At 42.0% G+C, this 25,367-nt stretch overlaps 1 protein-coding gene across 1 annotated transcript in view; it reads right to left on the reverse strand.

The window, feature by feature from the left end:
* SLC5A5 (solute carrier family 5 member 5) overlaps window positions 1–22,179 on the reverse strand; it is an 89,943-nt gene extending 67,764 nt beyond the window's left edge. Inside the window, exons 1-7 of the mRNA XM_075314891.1 lie at window positions 21,940–22,179; window positions 21,271–21,698; window positions 21,059–21,124; window positions 20,924–20,975; window positions 20,764–20,831; window positions 16,179–16,333; window positions 15,314–15,454 (exon numbers count right to left, since the gene is read on the reverse strand). Coding sequence (XP_075171006.1) covers window positions 15,314–15,454; window positions 16,179–16,333; window positions 20,764–20,831; window positions 20,924–20,975; window positions 21,059–21,124; window positions 21,271–21,633 — 845 coding nt within the window. The 5' untranslated portion in view covers window positions 21,634–21,698; window positions 21,940–22,179. The remainder of the gene's footprint in view (window positions 1–15,313; window positions 15,455–16,178; window positions 16,334–20,763; window positions 20,832–20,923; window positions 20,976–21,058; window positions 21,125–21,270; window positions 21,699–21,939) is intronic.
* Between the last annotated feature and the right edge of the window lie 3,188 nt (window positions 22,180–25,367).

Consider the following 25,367-nt stretch of genomic DNA (forward strand, 5'->3'; position numbering starts at 1 on the left):
CTATGCTGTTTCCCGGTATGAGAGTTTGAGCACACCAATACCAGTCTTTCTACTACCCTGGTTGCCATATAATCTAGTTTGCACATAATGGGAATGTTAGTTAATTGTATCTCCTAGATCATTAGAGGACAGAGAGAGAGTTGTAAAAGGATGGCCATTTTTGAGTATATTGGGAAATATTACCCAGTGATAGTGGGATTGCATATTCCTTACATATGCTGCGAAGGGCTTGGGTGGGATTTGAACTGCATGCTGCCTATTCCAACTACTCCTGGGGGGTCAGCCTACTGGTACATAGAAATATTCCATTTAAGTGTATAGATTCCTTTAGAGACGAAGGTGGCAGATTCATTGGGGTGCGGTGTACAGTAGCCAATGTAGAATGTATAATTGTGGTAATTTATGTGCTATCTCCATATTCAAATGTTAATTTTATTTCGAGGTTGTCAATCTGGCCAGATTTACCCCTGCTCATTATGGGAGATTTTAATGCTCTATGTAATCCTTTTAAAGATAAACACCCAGTGGGCACTGACATGCAATCCCCCTTTGCTTGAATCGTTAACGAAGTGGAACTGGTGGATGTTTGGCGGAAACATTTCCCTGATGTTAGGATAAATAATTCTCTTATGGTCCCATTTGTGAATAATGTGCACTACTCCTCTAGATTGCTATCGGATCATTCCCCACTGTTGTTCCAGCTACAGGTAGACCTTCTCAAGGATAGGGATGGGTTGGGTTGGACATATAACCCCTTTTGGCTAAGGTTAGTGGATTGTTATAGCATTAAAAAGAGCCTAGTTGAATATTTTAACACTAATAAAGATACGGCGCCAGTTGGAGTTGTATGGGACGCTATGAAGGCGGTCCTGAGAGGGATGTTAATAAGAGACATAAAGGTGGTGAAGGATAGGACTAGACAGATGGGGGAAGATTTGGAGGACAAAGTTAGAGATGCTGAACAAGTCTTTTCTCAATGTCACAGCCCTGAAAATGTTGACCTATGCAGGGAAGGGCAAAAGCAGCTTAGATAGTTCCAGCTGACGCAAGCAGAAAATAAAAGAATGTTCCAGAAACAACAGTATTATTAGGAGGGGGTGGCAATGGGCCGTTTACTGGCTAGGCTGGTGCAGGTGCAGAAAGAGAATGCGTTTATCTATGGGCTGAAAGGCAACTTAGGTGTATTAAGGGCCATTTACATGCTGCAACATCGCTAACGATATATCGTTGGGGTCACGGTGTTTGTGACGCACATCCGGCGTCGTTAGCGACGTCGCAGCCTGTAACACATATGAGCGACCTTAAACGATCCCAAAAGAGGCAAAAATCATTGGTATGTGAGACGTCATTCACTTACCAAAAATCATTGCCTATTCAGTAGCGAGGTTGTTTGTCGTACCTGCGGCACCACACATCGCTATGTGTAACACCGCAGGAATGAGCAACAACCTCGTACCTGCGGCCGGCCGCAATGAGGAAGGAAGGACGTGGGCGGGATGTTCGTCTCACTCATCTCTGCCCCTCCGCTTCTATTGGACGCCTGCCGTATGACGTTGCTGTGACGCCGCACGAACCGCCCCCCTTAGAAAGGAGGCGAATCGCCGGCCAGAGCGACTTTGCAGGGAAAGTAATTCCGTGTGAGGGGTGTTAGCGATGTTGTGCGCCACGGGCAGCGATTTGCCCGTGATGCACAACTGACGGGGGCGGGTACGCTCGCTAGCGATATCGGTACCGATATCGCAGCGTGTAAAGTACCCTTTACATTCAGAATCGCAGGACATATTACGGATCTTACATAGGTTTTATGTGGCCTTCTATTCCTCTAAGGCACAGTACTCTCAGGAAGATCTTGTCGCATACCTGGCTGGGATAAAGCGTCAAAAGCCGGGGAGGGATGAGACGGAATTTCTAGAAAGGCCAGTAATGGTGGAAGAAAATCAGTCGGCAATCATCGATTTGTATGAAGTTTTAATCGCAATTTAACCTTTAACCTATTTTTCACCTATATACTGTATTTTTTCACACATATCTTATATTAACAATACGCCTTTTTTATCAATTTATCCATACTGTATAGTCTCTATATATACCGTAATTAATATGGGGATTTTGGTCCTGAGAGTACTGTGCCTTAGGCCCGTTTCTGACGTCAGTGATTCTGGTATGTTTGTGCTTTTTTTTTATATGTACCAGAATCACTGACATACGCAGACCCATTATAATGAATGGGTATGCGCACACATCAGTGATTTTTCACTGACTGGGTCTCCGTGCGGCGTAGACCAAAGCAAGGGGCCTTCCCACCCTGACACTAATACACAATGTATGGCATACTTGTAAAGAATTACTGGGTATAAAGGAATGTTCCAGATATACTCCTATATGGAATAACTCCAGGTTGGGTGAGCTAAAGCGATTGGAGGGGTTTGGAGAATGGAGGGGGGTGGGCTGGAGATGGGTGTATCATCTTTTTTCGGATGGACAGTTCCGCTCATTTGAACAACTGAAGCAGGACTATGGTCTGCTGAACAATGACTTTTTTCAAGTACTTACAATTGAGGCATGCCATAGAAATTCAGGGGCATGCGATAAACTTGTCTGTGTCATATAGTGGGATCTTGGAAAGTGTTTTAAAGTCTAGTGCTACAAAGGGAATGATCTCCTTATTCTATAACTCCTTGCTGGGGGGCATCTTGGGGGACCCTATGGGTAGCACAAAGTTAGGGTAGGAGAGAGATGTTGAAGTATTCTAGAGTCCATTAATATGATCCAGAGAATGTTGCAATTATTTCTGGTCCACCGGGTCTACAAAACCCCAAAAGCATTATGAACCTTAGAACTGACAAGAAATGTAAATGGTGCAGGAGGGAGGGCGCAGATTTGCTTCATGTTCTGGTCTTGCTCCTATTTAACTGATCTCTGGGAAAACATAGGCAACTTGATAGAGAGAATATTCAATGTAGATATACGCTTGAGCCTGAAATTGTGTATCTTGGCAGTAGTAGGTGAGGAGGTAGGTCCTCCTGCTAAACAACTTGCAATATTGAAAAGTCTGTATTCAGATCAGGAAAACAATTGCAAGACACTGTTTGACCTCTATCCCACCTGGGATGTCTGAGATAATTGCTAGCCTAAATAATATAGTGGAACCTCACTTAATGAGTAACCCAGTTAGCGAGTATTTCGCCTAACGAGCAAAGCTTGCTGTAAATTTGTAACTCAGTTTACGAGCAAGCTTTGCCGTATGAGCAAAATACTCACTGCACACACTTCCAGTTCCGTACATCCACCACGCTCTAACCCGCTCTTACAGTCCGCACAAACACACACAAACACACACAAACACACACGCACACACACATATTATGCTCACCTTACCTTCCGTTCCATCGCCGGCCTCATGGTTCTTGTACTTCACCGCTACAGGATGTGTATCAGTAACCATCGTGACGATGGAGGAACTTCCGCTGTCAGCCGCTACTCAAAGGCAGCGCGCTGTCCAATCAGAGGCAAGCAGCTCCTGCCTTTGACGTCAGCGCTCTGGCAGTGGAAGTTACTCCGTCGTCGCGATGGTTACCCAATACACATCCTGTACCGGCGAACTAAAAGAACCAGGAGGCCGGTGATGGAATGGAAGGTAAGGTGTGCATAATATGTTTGTGTGTGCGTGAGTGTTTGTATATGTTTTTGCTGTGTTTGTGTGTGTTTGTGTGTGTTTGTGTGTGTTTGTGCGTGTGTGGAATGGAACAATAGGGGACCTGGATGGGACATTTAACAAGATGTGGAACGAATTTTCTGCATTGCAATGATTTCCTAGGGGAAATCTTGCTTTGCTGAATGAGTAACTTGGTTAACACGCACACTCCCAGAACGGATTGTTCTTGTTAACCAAGGTTCCACTGTACTATTTTAATGGATAAAAGAATATATATCAAAAGAGGTGTCATTCCCAAGTTCGGTAAACATTGGAGTAAGTAGATTTGAAGTCCTCCTGTGGTTTTGGTATGACTGGGGGGTTTAGTTAAGCAGACAGTGGGATGGGGGGGTAAAAGGGATGGGCTGTTTGTAGATATGTAAAGAATATTGTGAACCTTGATATATATTGTATTTTGATGATGCCATGATCTGTTATGACTATATTGTGCCTAATAAAATGTGATTGAATTGAAAAAAAGTTGATGGGAAGATAGATGGAGCTAAATACAGGGCAATTCTGTAGGAAAACCTGTTAGAGGCTGCAAAAGACCATAGACTGGAGCGTAGGTTCATCTTCCAGTAGAACAATGACCCTAAACATTCTGATCAAAGCATATTCATGTGATTGAATGTAGTTTTATCATCTGGCATTCGCCTCCCCTCCATTCCATGGAGGTGTGTGTGTGATCTGCTTCTCCTACACCTGTGACGCTTCCACATTAGTGGGGGTTTAGCTGTATCCTGGTAGAGCATTAGTTTTTGGCCTGGGCGTTGTACACACTGCAGCCCAACTTGCTGTGAGTAGAGATGAGCGAACCGGTCCCAGTTCGGCTCGAGGTCGGCTCGCCGAACCGGGGTCCCGTTCGAGTTCGGTTCGTCGAACGTTCGACGAACCGAACTCGAACGTATAGGCTATAATGGGAGGCAATCACAAACACATAAAAATGCATTATAAATGTACACAAACAGTTAATAAACATTGCCATAACACTTACCGGTCCTCGCGATCCCTTCTGCACTCTGTCTCCTGCCGCTATTCCATCCGATGATCGCTGAATCCTCCCGGTGACCTGCACTGCCAGCAGAGATGCAGGACCTATCGTGACGTCAAAATAGCCATGTGACCAGTCACGTGGCTATTATCTCATTGGCTACAGACTGGTCACATGACTATGACACGTCATGTAGGACCTGCGAGTGCATCTCACCGGTACACGGTGCACATATGTGTATCGCCGTGTACCGGCGACATGCTCTAGCACACGGTCGACTCCCCGTTCCGTTAGGGACCGGCTGACACAGCCGGTCATTAACGGAGATCACCGTTGCCATAGCAACGCAGTTAGCGGTGACGTCACCGCTAACCGCGGCTCCGAGAGCACCGTTGCTATGGTAACGCGTCTGTCAGCGTTACCGCTGGCAGCCAGCACTGATCACTCACGGAGTGAAGGCTGCACGCTGCTTCCCGATTGTAGTGATGATTGTAGTAAGGATGAGGTTCCCCAGCCCCAAGTGATGAGCTGGTGAATCTCATCCTTCCTCACTACAATCGTCACTACTACTACACTAGAAAGAAAGAAGACAGAAGAGCAGGATCGTGGAGGGCTGACAGGGGGTAATAAAGATGGAGTCTCTAATGTGTCTGTGTATTTATTTCTATTAAAGTATTTTTTCTCTGTGTGGTGTCTTTTTTTTAACCCTTTATTGGAGATTCTTAATGGCCGGGTCAAACGTGCCTGACATTAAGAATCTCTGGCTTAATACTGGCTAGTAAAACAAAGCCAGTATTAACTCATGATTACCCAACAAGCCACCCGGCTTCAGGGCTGTTGGAAGAGTTGGATACAGCGCCAGATGATGGCGCTTCTATGAGAGCGCCATTTTCTGGGACGGCTGCGGACTGAAATCCGCAGCAGAGGCGCCCACAAACCTCGGGCTAACCTGTGCTGCGGATTCCAATCCCCAGCTGCCTAGTTGTACCCGGCTGGACACAAAAATGGGGCGAAGCCCACGTCATTTGTTTTTTAATTATTTCATGAAATAAGTGAAATAATTAAAAAAAAACGGGCTTCCCTATATTTTTGGTTCCCAGCCGGGTACAAATAGGCAACTGGGGGTTGGAGGCAGCCCGTGGCTGCCAGCTGTACCTGGCTAGCATACAAAAATATGGCGAAGCCCACGTCATTTTTTTGGTGGGCAAAAAAATTCTGCATACAGTCCTGGATGGAGTATGCTGAGCCTTGTAGTTCTGCAGCTGCTGTCTGCTCTTCTCCATACAGACAGACAGCAGCTGCAGAACTACAAGGCTCAGCATACTCCATCCAGGACTGTATGCAGAAGTTTTTTGCCCCCTGAAAAAATTATGTGGGCTTCGCCATATTTTTGTATGCTAGCCAGGTACAGCAGGCAGGTACGGCTGCCCCCAACCCCCAGTTGCCTATTTGTACCCGGCTGGGAACCAAAAATAAAGGGAAGCCCTTTTTTTATTATTTCATGAATTTCATGAAATAATTAGAAAACAAATGACGTAGGCTTCGCCCCATTTTTGTGTCCAGCCAGGTACAACTAGGCAGCTGGGGATTGGAATCCGCACCACAGGTTGGCCTGAGCTTTCTGGGCCCCACTGCTGCGAATTGCAGTCTGCAGCCGCCTCAGAAAATGGCATTTTCATAGAAGCGCCATCTTCTGGCGCTGTATCCAACTCTTCCACCACCTGCCTGCTATACCTGGCTAGCATACAAAAATATGGCGAAACTCACGTCCTTTTTTTGTAGTTTTTTGGCAAAAAAAATAAAAAATGCTTCCCTGGATTTTCCATTGCCAGTGAAGGTAATACCAAGCAGTGGGGGTTAGCAGCCAGTAGCTGCTTGGATTACCCTTAGCTAGCAATACAAAAAATGCAGCGGGAGCCCATATTTATTTTTTTTAATTATTTATATAAATAACTAAAAATAAAATGGGCTTCCCTGTATTTTGATTGCTGGACATCACAGTGCTGTAAAAATAAATCTTTAAAAAAATGACGTAGCGCTCCGCGGTATTTTTGATTCTCAGCGCAGATAAAGCAGACAGCTATGGGTTGCCACCCCCATCTGCCTGCCGTTACCTTGGTTGGCAATCAAAATACAGGGAGCCCATTAATTTTTTCTATTTAAAAAATAGTTAAAAAAAAAATGACGTTGGGTCCCCCCATTTTTGATAGCCAGCTAGGGTAAAGCAGACGGCTGTAGCCTGAAAACCACAGCTGGCAGCTTTACCGTGGTTGGGGATCCAATGTGGAGGTCCCCTCAGGCTCTTTTTTATAATTATTTTATAAATATTAATAATTACACAAAAAAAGTAGGGTCCCCTCCAAATTGGATCACCAGCCAAGGTAAAGCGGACAGCTGTGGTCTGGTATTCTCAGGGTGGGAAGGTCCATAGTTATTGGGCCTTCACAGCCTAAAAATAGCAGGCCGCAGGCACCCCAGACGTGGCGCATCCACTAGATGCGCCAATCCTGGCGCTTCACCCCAGCTCATCCCGTGCCCTGGTGCAGTGGCAAACGGGGTAATAAATCGGGTTGATACTAGCTGTAAAGTCACCTGAGATCAAGCCCAGCAGTTTGTGATGTCATGGCGTCTATTAGATACCCAACATCATAAACTGTCAGTACTAACAAAAACAAAAAATCGACAAAAGAAATTTATTTGAAAAAACAGTCCCCAAAACATTTCCTCTTTCACCAATTTATTGTAAGAAAAAAAATAAAGGGGTCCCACGACGACTCTGGACCGTCTAGAATATGGGGGGGAGACACTCAGGGAACGTATCCCCCATTTTCTAGGAGTGCGGACCCTTCATGTGAGGAGTGTGGGTGCAATGAATCTGCACTCACTCTCCCCGGGTCCACAGCAGCAGAGTCCATGTCGTAATGGTTGCTACCAAAGCTGCAATGCCCTGCTCATGAGGTAAGGGCATGCCTAATCAGGAGAACTACTGTAGAGGAAGCTCTGCTCACTGGTATATAGGTGCTCAGAGGTAATAATAGATAAAATTAGTGAGTAACCTCGGCACTCTAAATCTCCCAGACTAAGTCAGTAAGTCACAATGGATAGTAATGCAAAATCACTCTTTATTGGTCCGTATTAAGAAAAAATTTTTTTTCATAAGCATATATGTTTTTGTCCAAAACAAGTTACAAATGACGTTTCGGCCTGAGCCTTCGTTAGATTGGACTTATCTGCATGTAATCATGAAAAATGACAATAATCAGTATCACATAAGAGTGAGAGAACAATAACATAAACTCGAACAATGTAGAGGTACAATTGGGATGCAGCAAAAAAATTGCAACACAGCAACAAAAGAAACACATGATACAAATGTCATAATACAGTACAAGGACAATATAGTAATGACAAATATGGGGTCAGAGTAGACTTAGACAGCTCTGGTACGAAAGAGATGTCAATCATAAAGTAACATGTGCAGTAGGTGTAGAGCTACAGTATGCATGGCAGAGCTAATGGGTAGACCGACCATAGAAAAAGAACGGAGAAAAAGTGGAGAATAACTGGAGAAAAAGTGGAGAATAAGTGGAGAAAAAGTGGAGAAAAAGTGGAGAAAAAGTGGAGAAAAAAATGGAGGAAAAAGGGGAGAAAAAGGGGAGAATAAATGGAGAAAAAGTGGAGAAAAAAATGGAGAAAAAGTGGAGATAAAGTGGAGAATAAATGGAGAAAAAGTGGAGAAAAAGTGGAGAATAAGTGGAGAAAAAGTGGAGAAAAAGTGGAGAAAAAGTGGAGAATAAGTGGAGAATAAGTGGAGAAAAAAGTGGAGAAAAAGTGGAGAAAAAGTGGAGAATAAGTGGAGAAAAAGTGGAGAAAAAGTGGAGAAAAAGTGGAGAAAAAAATGGAGAAAAAGTGGAGAAAAAGTGGAGAATAAGTGGAGAAAAAGTGGAGAAAAAGTGGAGAAAAAGTGGAGAATAAGTGGAGAATAAGTGGAGAAAAAAATGGAGAAAAAGTGGAGAAAAAGTGGAGAATAAGTGGAGAAAAAGTGGAGAAAAAGTGGAGAATAAATGTAGAAAAAGTGGAGAAAAAGTGGAGAAAAAAATGGAGAAAAAGTGGAGAATAAGTGGAGAAAAAGTGGAGAAAAAGTGGAGAAAAAGTGGAGAAAAAGTGGAGAAAAAGTGGAGAATAAGTGTAGAAAAAGTGGAGAATAAGTGGAGAAAAAGTGGAGAAAAAGTGGAGAAAAAGTGGAGAAAAAGTGGAGAAAAAAATGGAGAAAAAGTGGAGAAAAAGTGGAGAATAAATGGAGAAAAAGTGGAGAAAAAGTGGAGAAAAAAATGGAGAAAAAGTGGAGAAAAAGTGGAGAATAAGTGGAGAAAAAGTGGAGAAAAAGTGGAGAAAAAGTGGAGAATAAGTGGAGAATAAGTGGAGAAAAAAATGGAGAAAAAGTGGAGAAAAAGTGGAGAATAAGTGGAGAATAAGTGGAGAAAAAGTGGAGAAAAAGTGGAGAATAAGTGGAGAAAAAGTGGAGAAAAAGTGGAGAAAAAGTGGAGAATAAGTGGAGAAAAAGTGGAGAAAAAAATGGAGAAAAAGTGGAGAAAAAGTGGAGAATAAGTGGAGAAAAAGTGGAGAAAAAGTGGAGAAAAAAATGGAGAAAAAGTGGAGAAAAAGTGGAGAAAAAGTGGAGAAAAAAATGGAGAAAAAGTGGAGAAAAAGTGGAGAATAAATGGAGAAAAAGTGGAGAAAAAAATGGAGAATAAGTGGAGAAAAATTGGAGAATAAGTGGAGAAAAAGTGGAGAAAAAGTGGAGAATAAGTGGAGAATAAGTGGAGAAAAAGTGGGGAAAAAGTGGAGAAAAAGTGGAGAAAAAGTGGAGAAAAAGTGGAGAAAAAAATGGAGAAAAAGTGGAGAAAAAGAGGAGAATAAATGGATAAAAAGTGGAAAAAAAGTGGAGAAAAAAATGGAGAAAAAGTGGAGAAAAAGTGGAGAAAAAGTGGAGAATAAGTGGAGAAAAAGTGGAGAAAAAAATGGAGAAAAAGTGGAGAAAAAGTGGAGAATAAATGGAGAAAAAGTGGAGAAAAAGTGGAGAAAAAAATGGAGAAAAAGTGGAGAAAAAGTGGAGAAAAAGTGGAGAAAAAAATGGAGAAAAAGTGGAGAATAAGTGGAGAAAAAGTGGAGAAAAAGTGGAGAAAAAAATGGAGAAAAAGTGGAGAAAAAGTGGAGAAAAAGTGGAGAAAAAGTGGAGAAAAAATGGAGAAAAAGTGGAGAATAAGTGGAGAAAAAGTGGAGAAAAAGTGGAGAAAAAGTGGAGAAAAAAATGGAGAAAAAGTGGAGAAAAAGTGGAGAATAAGTGGAGAAAAAGTGGAGAAAAAGTGGAGAATAAGTGGAGAATAAGTGGAGAAAAAAATGGAGAAAAAGTGGAGAAAAAGTGGAGAATAAGTGGAGAAAAAGTGGAGAAAAAGTGGAGAAAAAGTGGAGAATAAGTGGAGAAAAAGTGGAGAAAAAGTGGAGAAAAAAATGGAGAAAAAGTGGAGAAAAAGTGGAGAAAAAGTGGAGAAAAAGTGGAGAAAAAAATGGAGAAAAAGTGGAGAAAAAGTGGAGAATAAATGGAGAAAAAGTGGAGAAAAAAATGGAGAATAAGTGGAGAAAAATTGGAGAATAAGTGGAGAAAAAGTGGAGAAAAAGTGGAGAATAAGTGGAGAATAAGTGGAGAAAAAGTGGGGAAAAAGTGGAGAAAAAGTGGAGAAAAAGTGGAGAAAAAGTGGAGAAAAAAATGGAGAAAAAGTGGAGAAAAAGAGGAGAATAAATGGATAAAAAGTGGAAAAAAAGTGGAGAAAAAAATGGAGAAAAAGTGGAGAAAAAGTGGAGAAAAAGTGGAGAAAAAGTGGAGAATAAGTGGAGAAAAAGTGGAGAAAAAAATGGAGAAAAAGTGGAGAAAAAGTGGAGAATAAATGGAGAAAAAGTGGAGAAAAAAATGGAGAAAAAGTGGAGAAAAAGTGGAGAAAAAGTGGAGAAAAAAATGGAGAAAAAGTGGAGAATAAGTGGAGAAAAAGTGGAGAAAAAGTGGAGAAAAAGTGGAGAAAAAGTGGAGAAAAAGTGGAGAAAAAATGGAGAAAAAGTGGAGAAAAAGTGGAGAAAAAGTGGAGAATAAGTGGAGAAAAAGTGGAGAAAAAGTGGAGAAAAAAATGGAGAAAAAGTGGAGAAAAAGTGGAGAAAAAGTGGAGAAAAAAATGGAGAAAAAGTGGAGAAAAAGTGGAGAATAAATGGAGAAAAAGTGGAGAAAAAAATGGAGAATAAGTGGAGAAAAATTGGAGAATAAGTGGAGAAAAAGTGGAGAAAAAGTGGAGAATAAGTGGAGAATAAGTGGAGAAAAAGTGGGGAAAAAGTGGAGAAAAAGTGGAGAAAAAGTGGAGAAAAAGTGGAGAGAAAAATGGAGAAAAAGTGGAGAAAAAGAGGAGAATAAATGGATAAAAAGTGGAAAAAAAGTGGAGAAAAAAATGGAGAAAAAGTGGAGAAAAAGTGGAGAAAAAGTGGAGAATAAGTGGAGAAAAAGTGGAGAAAAAAATGGAGAAAAAGTGGAGAAAAAGTGGAGAATAAATGGAGAAAAAGTGGAGAAAAAGTGGAGAAAAAAATGGAGAAAAAGTGGAGAAAAAGTGGAGAAAAAGTGGAGAAAAAAATGGAGAAAAAGTGGAGAAAAAGTGGAGAAAAAGTGGAGAAAAAGTGGAGAAAAAATGGAGAAAAAGTGGAGAATAAGTGGAGAAAAAGTGGAGAAAAAGTGGAGAAAAAGTGGAGAAAAAAATGGAGAAAAAGTGGAGAAAAAGTGGAGAATAAGTGGAGAAAAAGTGGAGAAAAAGTGGAGAAAAAGTGGAGAATAAGTGGAGAATAAGTGGAGAAAAAATGGAGAAAAAGTGGAGAAAAAGTGGAGAATAAGTGGAGAAAAAGTGGAGAAAAAGTGGAGAAAAAGTGGAGAATAAATGTAGAAAAAGTGGAGAAAAAGTGGAGAAAAAAATGGAGAAAAAGTGGAGAAAAAGTGGAGAGAAAGTGGAGAATAAGTGGAGAAAAAGTGGAGAAAAAGTGGAGAAAAAAATGGAGAAAAAGTGGAGAAAAAGTGGAGAAAAAGTGGAGAAAAAGTGGAGAAAAAAATGGAGAAAAAGTGGAGAAAAAGTGGAGAAAAAGTGGAGAAAAAGTGGAGAAAAAAATGGAGAAAAAGTGGAGAAAAAGTGGAGAATAAATGGAGAAAAAGTGGAGAAAAAAATGGAGAATAAGTGGAGAAAAATTGGAGAATAAGTGGAGAAAAAGTGGAGAAAAAGTGGAGAATAAGTGGAGAATAAGTGGAGAAAAAGTGGAGAAAAAGTGGAGAAAAAGTGGAGAAAAAGTGGAGAAAAAAATGGAGAAAAAGTGGAGAAAAAGAGGAGAATAAATGGATAAAAAGTGGAAAAAAAAGTGGAGAAAAAAATGGAGAAAAAGTGGAGAAAAAGTGGAGAAAAAGTGGAGAAAAAGTGGAGAATAAGTGGAGAAAAAGTGGAGAAAAAAATGGAGAAAAAGTGGAGAAAAAGTGGAGAATAAATGGAGAAAAAGTGGAGAAAAAGTGGAGAAAAAAATGGAGAAAAAGTGGAGAAAAAGTGGAGAAAAAGTGGAGAAAAAAATGGAGAAAAAGTGGAGAATAAGTGGAGAAAAAGTGGAGAAAAAGTGGAGAAAAAAATGGAGAAAAAGTGGAGAAAAAGTGGAGAAAAAGTGGAGAAAAAGTGGAGAAAAAATGGAGAAAAAGTGGAGAAAAAGTGGAGCACCCTTTGGTGCCTTTCATGTGGCACTAAGGGGTGCTTAGCTTTGTATTTAGCCAAAAAATGAAAAAAAAATGACGTAGGGTTCCCCCTAGTTTTGTAGCCAGCTAGGGTAAAGCAGACGGCTGTAGCCTGCAGACCACAGCTGGCAACCTCACCTTGGCTGGTAATCCAAAACTGAGGGCACCCCACGCTGTTATTTTAAATTAAATAAATAATTTAAAAAAAAAAAAACACGTAGGGGTCCCCCAAAATTGGATCACCAGCCAAGGTAAAGCAGACAGCTGGGGCCTGATATTCTCAGACTAGGGAGGTCCATGGTTATTGGACTCTCCCAAGCCTAAAAATAGCAGGCCGCAGCCGCCCCAGAAGTGGCGCATCCATTAGATGCGCCAATCCTGGTGCTTCGCCCCAGCTCATCCCGCGCCCTGGTGCGGTGGCAAACTGGGTAATATATGGGGTTAATACCAGATGTGTAATGTCACCTGGCATCAAGCCCTGGGGTTGGTGAGGTCAGGCGTCTATCAGATACCCGACATCACCAACCCAGTCAGTAATAAAAAAAAATAGACGACAAACACATTTTTATTTGAAAAAACACTCCCCAAAACATTCCCTCTTTAACCAATTTATTAGAATGAAAAACAAATCCAGGTCTGCTGTAATCCAAGGGGTTGCCATGACGATCCACACTGTCCCAGTCAATGAAGAGCAGGATGTTCCCCATTGGCTGGGAGAGCAGTGCAGTGACCTGAGCTAACATCAATGGGTCAGCCCAGGTCACTGCAGGGGATGACAAGTGCTGCTGTCAGCGAGGTACATTACCTGCGCTGATCTCCAGCACTGCCGACAGCCCCTGTCTCTGAGTTCAATGACCGGCGCCTTCACAGCCAAATATCGCGAGAGGTCCGTGACGTCACCGCTAGTCAGTCTCGGGTCGGAAGCGAGAGGTGATGTGACAAGCGGCGGCCATGGAGGACAGTGACAGCGCTGAGGTCGGGATGGCGGGACTTCATCACCGCAGGTAAGCCGAGCGCGGGGGGGGGGGTGGTGTGCGTGCGTGTGTGTGTGTGTGAGAGTGTGTGTGTGTGTGTGTATGTATGTGTACATGCCGCGGGCAGGAGGGGGTGGAGCGAGCTGAGTGGGGAAGTGTGGGCTTCCTGCACGTAACTAAGATAAACATCGGGTTACTAACCAAAGCGCTTTGCTTGGATACCTGATGTTTATCTTGGTTACCAGCTTCTGGCAGGCTGCCAGCGATGGCTCCTGCACACTGTAGCTGTAAAAAGCCCTGCTTTTTGCTGCTAGAACCGTTCTCGAACGTATCTAGAACTATCGAGCTTTTGCAAAAAGCTCGAGTTCTAGTTCGATCTCGAACAGCCCCCAAAATCACTTGAGCTTAGAACTGGAGAACCTCAAACCGCGAACCGCGCTCAACTCTAGCTGTGAGTAATACTTAATTTTTGGAGGACTTTGTCCTCTTTTTGTTGCTATTTTTAGATTGAATGGACCAGTCAAAGTCCAGACCTAAATCCCACTGAGAATCATTGGTAAGACTTGAAAACTGCTGTTAACAGTCCAATCTCACTGAGCTAGAGCCATTCTGCAAAGAAGAATGGGCAAAAATGTCAGCCTCTAGATGTGGAAAGCTGGTAGAGACATAACCCAAAAGACCTACAGCAGTAATTGAAGCAAAAAGTGGTCCTACAAAGTATTGACTCATGGGACTGAATACAAATGCACATCACAATTTGCAGATTTATATTTTTAAAACATTAAGAAACCTTTACCCTTTACAAATTCTTACTTCTTTGTGTTGGTATATAACATAAAATCCCAATGAAATACATTTATGTTTGTGGGTCTAACATGAAAAATGTGCAAAAGTTCACGGGATATGAATACTTTTTCAAAGTACTGTATTTGATTGCAGATATTTCTACAATGGAATGGTGAAATGATAAAATATATGTTTTATTCAGTCACTATTAGGCTATGTGCGCACGTTGCGTAAAAACATGCAGTTACGCTGCGCTTTGTAGCGCAGCGTAACTGCATGCGTCCTGCGGCCCCTGCACAGTCTATGGAGATTGTGCAGGGGCCGTGCGCACGTGGCGTCTAAGAGCGCAGCGCTTCGGCTACTGCCGAAGCGCTGCGCAAAAAGAAGTGACATGTCACTTCTTTCCTGCGCTTTGCCGGCAGCTCCTGCTCTGTCTATGGGAGGAGCTGCAGGCAGAGCGCATGGAATCGGCGCTCACTACGGACATTTCTGCAGCGATCTAAAGCGCACATGTGCTCTTCAGATCGCTGCAGAAATTTCTGCAGGGCTAGTACGCAACGTGCGCACATAGCCTTACATTGTGTGTCCAGTTCAATGTGGAATTTTTAAAAGGCCCCATTCATACTTCTGAATTTAATGTACTCGTTCTATCGGTTTTGTTATTTTGGGGGGAAAGAACCTTTACCAATACTAGTCTATGGACTTTTTTACATGTCTGTTTTGAGCCCTATTTGCAGGACAAACTTCTCCACTCAAGTGAATGGTTCAATGAAATAAAATCACTTGGTTGCCATCCTCTTTGCAATCATGTGCTGCCCAATGTGCTAGGATAAACTTGCTAAACCTCCCAACAGTTGTTTTCTCATATGACAATAAACAAATGATACAAACTGCAAAAACTTAACCACAGACCGAAAATGTATGAAAATCAGATCCAACAAAATGATGAAATGAATCCTTTTTGTGTAGAAAAAAAAACAAACCGATGTGTGAATTTGGCCAAGTAGCAGGGAATTCATACATACATATACACATTTTTTTAACAATTAAGATGAGACTAGATCACTCACAGTTTAGCTTGACTTTCAGATTTACAGGATATGTAGCGCTGCACCTGGGCCTGATGGACCCCATACATTGATAACCAGAGGAACGTGCTGCCACAGACAAATGTCCAGAAGGTGTAACGCCTGCGTGGGTCTAGGTCAAAGCTATTACAAATAATAAAGATCATTGTCAAATACATATCAATGGGACGTTTTCATTAGTACTCATCACTAATTATGGTGCTATGGCACTTGTATCTGTTCCATTGTTCTAGTTTATAAATAACCATGAATACATTTATTTGAGACTTGCATAGTATTCTCTATCCAGATAATTCATTATTTTTTTGTCCATTCTTTAAAATTGTATTTCAGAACTATGAACTCTCATAATGAGTAGGGGTCTCAATGGTGATAAATGATGTTCAAGGGTTTAGTTTTCTACAGTTTTATACTTTGCTAATTCTTTCAAAATATTCAATTAAATAAAACATATATACGAAGAACAATCAGTTTTGTCCCATTTGTTTTTTTCACAGATCTCTGACATGGAGGCAGCCTGCAGAACCAGGAATCTCTCGCTTATTTTTTGTGTGCAGTGTAGGAGCAGGTAAGTATTGCATCTCTATTTTATCTCTCAAGCTTCCTTGATGCTTTTACCCACTGGAGTGGTTCTTAAGACTGGTGATGGTTGGGTGATTGGAACTACATCAAATGAATTTTCTAAATGTCTCAGACGGGACAACACTCTTGACTGAAATTTTTAGTTAAGTCTTTAAAAGCATTCAGCATATAATCTGCTCATATAGCATTTTTTATGCTATGAACTACAGGCAAACTTTATTGGCACGCCTGTATAAAAAATGAATCAAAGAATTATTATACTTACTCGTCAAAGTTAATTCTGGAGTAATTTCTTGCGATATTCAGTACAGTGGAGGGTCCACCAACCAGCAAAGCTCCACGAATAGCGATTGCAAAGAAACCAGAGATCATTACCAGTACTTGGAATACATCTGTCCATATCACAGCTTTCATACCACCCTATGGGAGACAAGCACAGAGTGATAACTTATAAAATGTAAATATTCTTGCACTTGACTCAATTGGAGGAAGTTTACACCTGTTTATAGTTTGTTTTATTACATTACATATTTATTGCATATCATTATAGGAACAATATAATATTGAGGAACCCTGGTATTTAATTGTACTGTTTCACCAAATGAATAAGACCTAAACGGTGTTCGAAGTGGAACATGACCTCTTCATCTCACTGTTTAATGGCCTTTCCCGGATACTGCAGTCAGCGCCTATTCAAATAGTAGGAGCCAAATCGTAGTAGACTGCGGCAGCTACTAAACGGTGAGATGAAGTGGGAGTACTCCATTCTGTACACTGTTAACAATTGACTGCTGACATTCCCCCATGAGGAAGCAAGGCGAAATGTGTTGGTGTGTTCAACTGACAAATGGTCTGTATGGATATCCTAGTATTATAATATATTTATAATTGTTTTGCTATTATCATTCTGACGATCTTATGTGCTGAGTTGCTTTTCTATACGTTTAGTATTTGATTAGAGGTTTGCTATTTACAATATAGAGCATTAGCCAAGTAAGCTTTACCTACTAGTCTTCATAGTCTCCTACCCTATTGGTTGTGCTTAATGGTGGTAAGTAGACACTTATAATTTAATCTTTTGTATTTGTACTATTTATCATATGCAGTCTTTGGTGGTTTTCTTTGTGAAATGTTCCTAATTATATATTATGTTATTATTATTCCAAAATAAATATGTGATTAATTTCTATGTTTTTTGTTGTCAGTATTGTTTTTTGGTGGTGGTGCCTATTGTTGGTCCCCTACTGATCTGGTAAAAGACCTAAAAGGAGCTAAGGTCTGGTCATTAATATCATTGTATTGAAAATCTCCTTTAACTGAATTTAAAAAGTTATTCAGTATATATTAACATATAAATATTTGGAAATTCTAAATCAATCAAGTGGTCTAGTTTTCATGAACCTCGTCTTTAGGCCTGGATGAAGAGGTTAGAAAGAATGAGGGTCATTGATTTGACAGGGCAGTATAATACTTAATTTTCTGGCGATAGAGCTGTTGAGAAATTGCACACTTCCTGTCAGATTCACCTACATGTTAAAGCTGATTCTTGGAATTCCCAGAAGATTTCGTAATCTGCTAATTGCCAGGTGAGCTTTCTAACTAGTAGGGATGGTCCAAAGCGGACAACTCCTTTAGAGGGGACTTATCACAGTGAAGATATTATTCTCAGTGCCAGCAGGGAGTTGTGGAACAGGAGGAACAGAGGTGGTTGATATACTGTAGTTTTGTGTTGCATGTAAACGTGACAGGTTTGTACAGCAAGTACATTGTCAAAGGTTTCCTTTAACTCCTTCATAACCTTGGTTGTACCAATATGCCCAAGGCCGTTTATGTCCCTGTAATGTGGGCTTGCGCGGCAAGCCCGCATTATTCTCCGCACATGTCTGCTGATGTGATCAGCCAACATGTTCAGCTAAAGGCCCCGTCACACTAAGCAACATCGCTGCTAACGAACAACTTTTGTGACGTAGCAGCGATGTTGCTAGCGATGTTGCTGTGTGTGACATCCAGCAACAACCTGGCCCCTGCTGTGAGGTCGTTGGTTGTTGCTGAATGTCCTGGGCCATTTTTTAGTTGTTGCTGTCCCGCTGTGAAGCACACATCACTGTGTGTGACAGCGACAGAGCAACAACTAAATGTGCAGGCAGCAGGAGCCGGCTTCTGCGGAGGCTGGTAACCAATGTAAATATCGGGTAACCAAGAAGCCCTGTCCTTGGTTACCCGATATTTACCTTTGTTACCAGCCTCCGCCGCTCTCACTGTCAGTGCCGGCTTCTGCTCTGTGCACATGTAGCTGCAGGACACATCGGGTTAATTAACCCGATGTGTGCTGTAGCTAGGAGAGCAGGGAGCCAGCGCTAAGCATTGTGCGCTGCTCCCTGCTCTGTGCAGCTGCACCCTGTACTCTATACCCTATATATGTACCCTGTGCAGCTGCACCCGGTGTGCGCTGCTCCCTGCTCTGTGCACATTTAGCTGCAGCACATATCGGGTAATTAACCCGATGTGTGCTGTAACTAGGAGAGCAGGGAGCCAGCGCTCAGTGTGCGATGCTCCCTGCTCTCTGCACGTGTAGCTGCGTGCGCTGGTAACCAAGATAAATATCGGGTTGGTTACCCGATATTTACCTTAGTTACCAAGCTCAGCATCTTCCACGCGGTGCTGGGGGCTGGTCACTGGTTGCTGGTGAGCTCACCAGCAACTCGTGAAGCGACGCTCCAGCGATCCCTGCCAGGTCAGGTTGCTGGTGGGATCGCTGGAGCGTCGCAGTGTGACATCTCACCAGCAACCTCCTAGCAACTTACCAGCGATCCCTATCATTGTTGGGATCGCTGGTAAGTTGTTTAGTGTGACTGGACCTTAACAGGCGCGGATGGATATCTGATGAATTCCAAGTTAACTATTAACTAATGACTAGTAAAATCCCACTGTCAGTCTCTGACAGCAGGATTTACCTGGCATCGGCGGGGAGTGCACTATTCCTCACTGCCACCGGCAGCCCTTTGACATGATCACGGGGTGCCGATGGGTTGTCATGACGCCTGGGGGTAGCTTATGACCCCTGTCACTGTCGTGGCAAAGTTCCTGTTAACGCCGGCAGAGTGCCGACATTCACAGGAAGTCAGCATTTCTGCTGTACAGAGTGATGCTGAAGTATCACTCTAAACACCAAAAGTGATCAGATATTACAGGCTTCATGTTCCCTAAGGGGTCTAGTAAAAAAATAAGAAGTGTAAAGAAAAGGTTAAATATCTTAAGCCCCCCGCACAAAAAGTTCAAATGACCACTATTGAAAAAAACAATAAAATACACGTTTGGTATCGCTGAGTTCAGAAATGCCTGATCTATCAAAATATTAAATAAATTAATCTGATCGATACAGGGTGTAACAAGAAAAATAAAATTGCTGGGGTAATAAATATTCCTGTAATAGCAGGCAAATATATTGTTTATAATTGTTAATATGTTTATTGAGTCCTGCTAAAGATTACATTGGTATAATATGCCTGTTCTGTGTAAGATTATTGACAAGCATTATGGATTGATCAAATCTAGGGTTGTCCAGGACAATATTATTTTGTAACTATGACTAAAGAACTAAAAGGCAGGTATTTGCTAACTACCTGGCACCTGTTCAACCCGGCGCCTGCTCAACGCAGTCACGGAACACATCTGCCCGCAATTCTACTGCGGAAATAGAAGAGTTAACCATGCAGAAACAAAGACTTCAAAAGTTCATTGAAGATCAAAAGTGATTTTTTATTCTATACATTTAGGAGCAGGAAAGCTCCTTCTTCAGGAGTAAATCACAGATATACCATCTGTGATTTACCCCTGAAGAAGGAGCTTTCCTGCTTCAAAACGCGTAAAATAGAAAAATCACATTTGATCTTCAATGAACCTTTTAAGTTTTTGTTCTTGTGCGACAGCACGGTGTTAACCCTTTCATTTCCACAACGGATCCTATTATCTGCTATGGGGATTGCTACAGCCAGGATACTCTATATTCATACGTCTACAGTAGTTGTGACTTTCACAACTACGTCAAGTTAGTGAAATGCATATTACCCCTACCCGGGTAAGACCCTATGTGCGCCTTTTGGGTTTTTTTAGCTCCTACAATCTGCAATTCTACTGCTTCACATCAACAGAGTGGATTTTCCTCTTCCAGGTTGCTCTGTCAACGGGATGTGACTGCTGACGTCATGTTAATTGACAGCTGGGTCTCTGCAGTTTGGACACAGGCTGTCAATCAGCATTTGTTGGCAGTAACACCTAATCAACAGCAGAGCGTAAGAGAAGGAGCTGCTCTGTCAAAATTATGTCATCACCTGCCGCAGGATCGCCGGCAGTAGTGGTCTGTGACCGCTTTGTGCCAGCAGAGATCAGTGTTAGGCAGAACAGGAAGCAAGAACCTGCCTGATTATTCTTAGACCCAAAGAAAAAAAATAAAATAGGTCCTAACAACCCCTTTAATCAGATAACTGTATGGACACACTCTGAACAGCCCAAGCTCGAGTCACACCAGCATTCTAGATTATATTATTCTGTTCTGTATTAGGAGCACAATATCCGAATTCATGGAATGGACGTAACCATTACATGATGGACCTCACTGGTGCAGACTGACCCCAATGACTAATTATGGAGTTTTTCCAGATTTCCTTAAAGTTGGAATAAACAGTGCATTACTATGAGCTATTGGTTTTGTAAAAATTATATAATTTTTCACTTAACCACTTAAAGGCACCAAATATGAACGTAGGTTCACACATACTGTTGACTGACAAGCAGAGAACTGCCAACCTACGACCCCCAAAGGACAGGAGACCATGTTTTATTTTACTTACCACCGATGTATAAAATGTGCATATTATTCCAGTAGAAAACAATGATGCCCAGAGGTCCAGCCCGGTGACTAAAAAAAAGAAGAGGGAAAAAGATTTTGAATTAACAGTTAATTAATTGGTGCAAATGTATATGTAAAGTAAAGACCAATACAATAAGAACCTTGGTTGAGTATTAATGCCGGAGCATAGATGACAATGCCTGTGTATAACATCTGCAGAAGAAGGAGAATGATTTAATATTAACATGTCTGACTTGTTATTTGTGTTGTTTTATTCATTAGAAATATATACTTACTGTTCCCACAAGGAATTGAACAGTGCCATAGAGACGAACACTTTTGGCAAACCTCATTTCCAAATACTGTTTTGAAGAAATGTTTAGTCAGTGAATAAAAAAGTGGAAAATAATAACAGCAGATACAGATACTGCGTATAATGTCACATGCATGAAAGACTAAATCGGTAAATATGTTTGCACAGCTGAAATAGATAAGATAACTTCCTTACTTGGTATGTACTGGTGATACCTAGTCGGTAGAACATTGGCATGAAGATGTAGGCAGTCAGGGCGCTGTTTAATGCCTGACCCAGGCACATCAGAAGGAATTTGGCACCATATCGATAAGCTTCAGCTGGAACTCCAAGCACTTGGACTGCAGACATGAAGCTAGCAGATAGGGACAATCCTACCGGCAATGCTGACATGCTCCTACCCCCTGTAAAAAAGTCATCAGATGTCTTCTGCCCCCCACGTGACAAAGCATAGAACAGTCCAATGCCTGTGGATCCCAGAAGCATGGCAGCAAATACCCCATAGTCCCACAGTGAAAAGGTCAACTTATCCTTTACATAAGGTGCATAATCTGCCATTGGACCTAGGAGAAATGAACAAAAAGAAGAGGGACCTAGGAGAAATGAACAAAAAGAAGAGGGACCTAGGAGAAATAAACAAAAAGAAAATGAAGATGCACAGAACTAGTTATACGTCCAATACTATACATGCCAACAACTAAGAAAATCTAGTTTACAGCTCCATGTGAAGTGATGGCCACCAAGATATCATAGTATACATAATACATACGGAATATTAGTGCTCAGAACCATACATATCAATGATCACATAAAGCTAAGCAGGACGAATGAAAAAGAAAAAATAAATGCACTGTCAAAACTCACCTGACTAAATTCTCAGATGTCCAGATTTTACTCGTTCAAGGACTTAATAGAAGAGTAGACAAGGAAAAGGTGCTTTTAAATATGAGGCAGGTTGGAAAGGAGGAGTTCTCAACATCTTCCAGGAGACCAAGGTGATGTCACTTTCTCTCCATGGAGCAGAAGCTAAAACCACGTCCAAGTGCACAGTAGCTTCATGTGTTCCTAATCGTGCTCTACGCTGTAATCTGTAACTGGAATTAAACAGTGTCTGGCTGTAACTCCTACACTAGGTGAGGCTGTGATGTTAATGATCTATTACAGTATCTCAACACGCTCGTCTGCAAAGCAACTTCAGACTAAAATTAGGACTTAATTATTTCTAATGGCAAAACACATGCATGTGACTAGGTGCTTCAACAAAAAGCAGTGTGGCAATATTACAAGATACACATACATTACACACAGTATTCTTTTTTCACTCCTTGTTATTGCATATCCATAGGTGGGAACAGCCCTAAGAAGGACGCCACTTTCCATAGCGTATTTTCCAACTTATTTGCCTTTTTTCCAGAGCTTATAGAAAATAATCAGTACATTAGCCTGTATCAATGTTTCATTGATCTCAAAATCATATCCCTGTGAATAATATTACATTGATTTGTCCCAGCCCAGTGATGAAATTAGAAGAGTATAGCCAAAGTAATAAAAGCAGACGTCAACTTTGGCTTTGAACATCCCTATCATAATAGGGCAATAATCAGATTTACTGTGCACATCAAATGTCTGTTTGGAAACTGTCCACTTTAGAATTTTTTTATGTTAAAACATCCAATAGCTTTTAAAATGGTTTCCAACAATCATCTGTAATCTTCAGTGGAGCTGTGCAACCAGTAACCCATGCAATGCAATGATAGTGTCAGGTAACCTGCACAGATGACAAGCTCCTGATCTTCAGGGCCCAGGGCAAACAAGGTAAACATGCACAATGCCCAAGGCCCATTGAGAGAAGAAAAACACAAGGACGGACAATCTTTAGATCACTTGTTCACCTATTTTCAGCTCGTGTAAATGATGACAACTCTAGTGTGTGGGTGACTGGATCATTCATGATGGGAATAAAGTTACTATCAGCCTGTGTGATGTGCTGCTGATAACGATGATGATGATACTCTATCCACACAGAACTTTGTATAGAGCTTGGTCTGTGTACACAGATCTCTGTATGGCCTCAGACCATTACACAACTGCCAGCTTGTTTGTAGCCCTTCAGTGGTCATTTAATAGCCATGGTCAGAAGGTTTAACCCCTTCACCCCCACAATTTTCCAATTTCGTTTTTTCCTCCCCATCTTCCAAGAGCCATAACTTTTTTTATTTTTCTGTTAGTCTAGCTTATTTTTTGTGGGACGAGTTGTACTTTTCAATGACTCCATTCACTCTCCCACATACTGTACTGGAAAATTGGAAAAAAAAATTCAAGTGTGGTGAAAGTGCAAAAAAAGTCAATTGCACAATGTTTTTGGTTTTGTTTTATTTACCATGTTCACTATATGGTAAGACTAACATATCAGTGTGAGGCTACTTTGACATCAGCATTTTTTTAACTGAGGCACAAATGAATTTTTTGCCGCAAAGCCGGATCCTTTACAAATACGTTGTCATTTCAATGCATTTGCAATGGAATCACGGCAATATGCAGTCACAGGTGGTTGTGTGTGGTTTACCTTCTCAGGTAGTTTCAGGCCTCTTCTCTGTACCACATTACTGCGCTGTACTGCTTTAGGACATTCTAGAGTACAGCGTGACACCAGATTAGACTATGTCAAAAAGCATCTAAAGAATCCAGCCCAGTTCTGGAAAAGCATTCCATGGACAGATGAAACTAAGATCAACCTGAACCAAAATGATGGAAAGAGAGAGCTTGGAGCAGCTCATGATCCAAAGCAACTACATCCTCTGTAAACATGGTGGAGGCAGTGTGGTATCATGGGCATGTATGGCTTCCAATGGCACTGGGTCACTTGTGTATATTGATGATGTGAATGAAGACCAAGGCAGCTTGATGAATTCTGAAGTGTACAGGGCTAAACTTTTTGCTCAGATTTAACCAAATGCAGCAAAGTTAATTTTAGGGCGCTTCACTGTACAGATGGACAATGACCTAAAGCATACTGCTCCAACAACCCAGGAGATTTTATAGGGCAAAGAAGTGGCATATTCTGCAATGGCCAAGTCAATCACCAGATCACAATCCTTTTGGGCATACATTTCATATGATTTAGGCTGCTTTCACACTTCCGTCTTTTTCCATCAGTCACAATCCGTTTTGTGACTAATGTGACGGATGTGTTGGAGATTGTGGTACAACTGATGGGATGGATCCGTTAATAAACAGATCCGTTGTAGCAGTTTGTACCTGGTAAAGAGAATTCAGCTGTAGCCACAGGTAACCTGAGTGACGTCACAGCTGACCGTGACTCACTTCAGTTACTCCGTGGAGCTCACAGCAAGCGGCTGTTACGGGGGGCTGTCTGATAATAAAACCCAAAGGAATATCAGACAGTCAGGGTCCACCGTGCAAAGACTCTGCTGCAGACTATGGCAGAGGATAAGGGGTATATAAGTGTGCCACTGTAAATAGTAATAGCACAAGTGCAGAGTGCAATACCTCTGTTAAACTCACAGAGGAATATAATTAGAAAATAAAGCAATTCCTCCCTTACTTGGAGGGTGTGTGGTATGGTCTCTGTTAATGGTCACAGAGACAAAAGCAGTGAGTGTGAAATGGCACCTACCTAGGTCCGTTCCTCTAGCGGTGCCAGGAGACGGACAGCAGCGTAAGCCGCACAAAGCTCCTACCTGCGTTCGCTCCACTAGTGTGCGAGGACACGAACCACTAGATATGGCACCTGCCTAGGTCCGCTCCACTAGTTGTGCAAAAGAGACGGACAGCAGCATAAGCCGCACAAAGCTCCTACCTATGTTCGCTCCCCTAGTGTGCGAGGATACGAACAACTACCAGACGCAGTATAAGGAACGTTACCCTAGCGGCAACGTCCACCTACGAGTAGAATCACAAGGCTCAGCCGGACCATGTGCCTCAGGCACCTGCCTATGTCCGATCCACTAAGAGGTAAGGATACGGACCACAGCCGAAGCTGTAAAGTATAAGAACGCTACCCTGCCGGTAGCGCTCACCTAACAGACAGAGAGATGCCTAGAGGGACGTGCACAGAGCGTCTACTCTCATGCATGATCCAAGAGGACTGAGCGCCGGGCGGCGTGCGTCAGGGTCTTATATAGACTCTGTGCCTCATCCAAGATGGAGGACACCAGAGCCAATCCGCTGCCAGAATGACAGCAATGACGTCACGCTGGCCTATCACCGAGCAAAGCGTCACAAGCACATGACCAGCGACCAATCGGCATAGAAGGTGTCAGAGACATGTG

This window comes from Anomaloglossus baeobatrachus, chromosome 1 (genome assembly GCF_048569485.1).
Source record: "Anomaloglossus baeobatrachus isolate aAnoBae1 chromosome 1, aAnoBae1.hap1, whole genome shotgun sequence".
NCBI lineage: Eukaryota > Metazoa > Chordata > Amphibia > Anura > Aromobatidae > Anomaloglossus > Anomaloglossus baeobatrachus.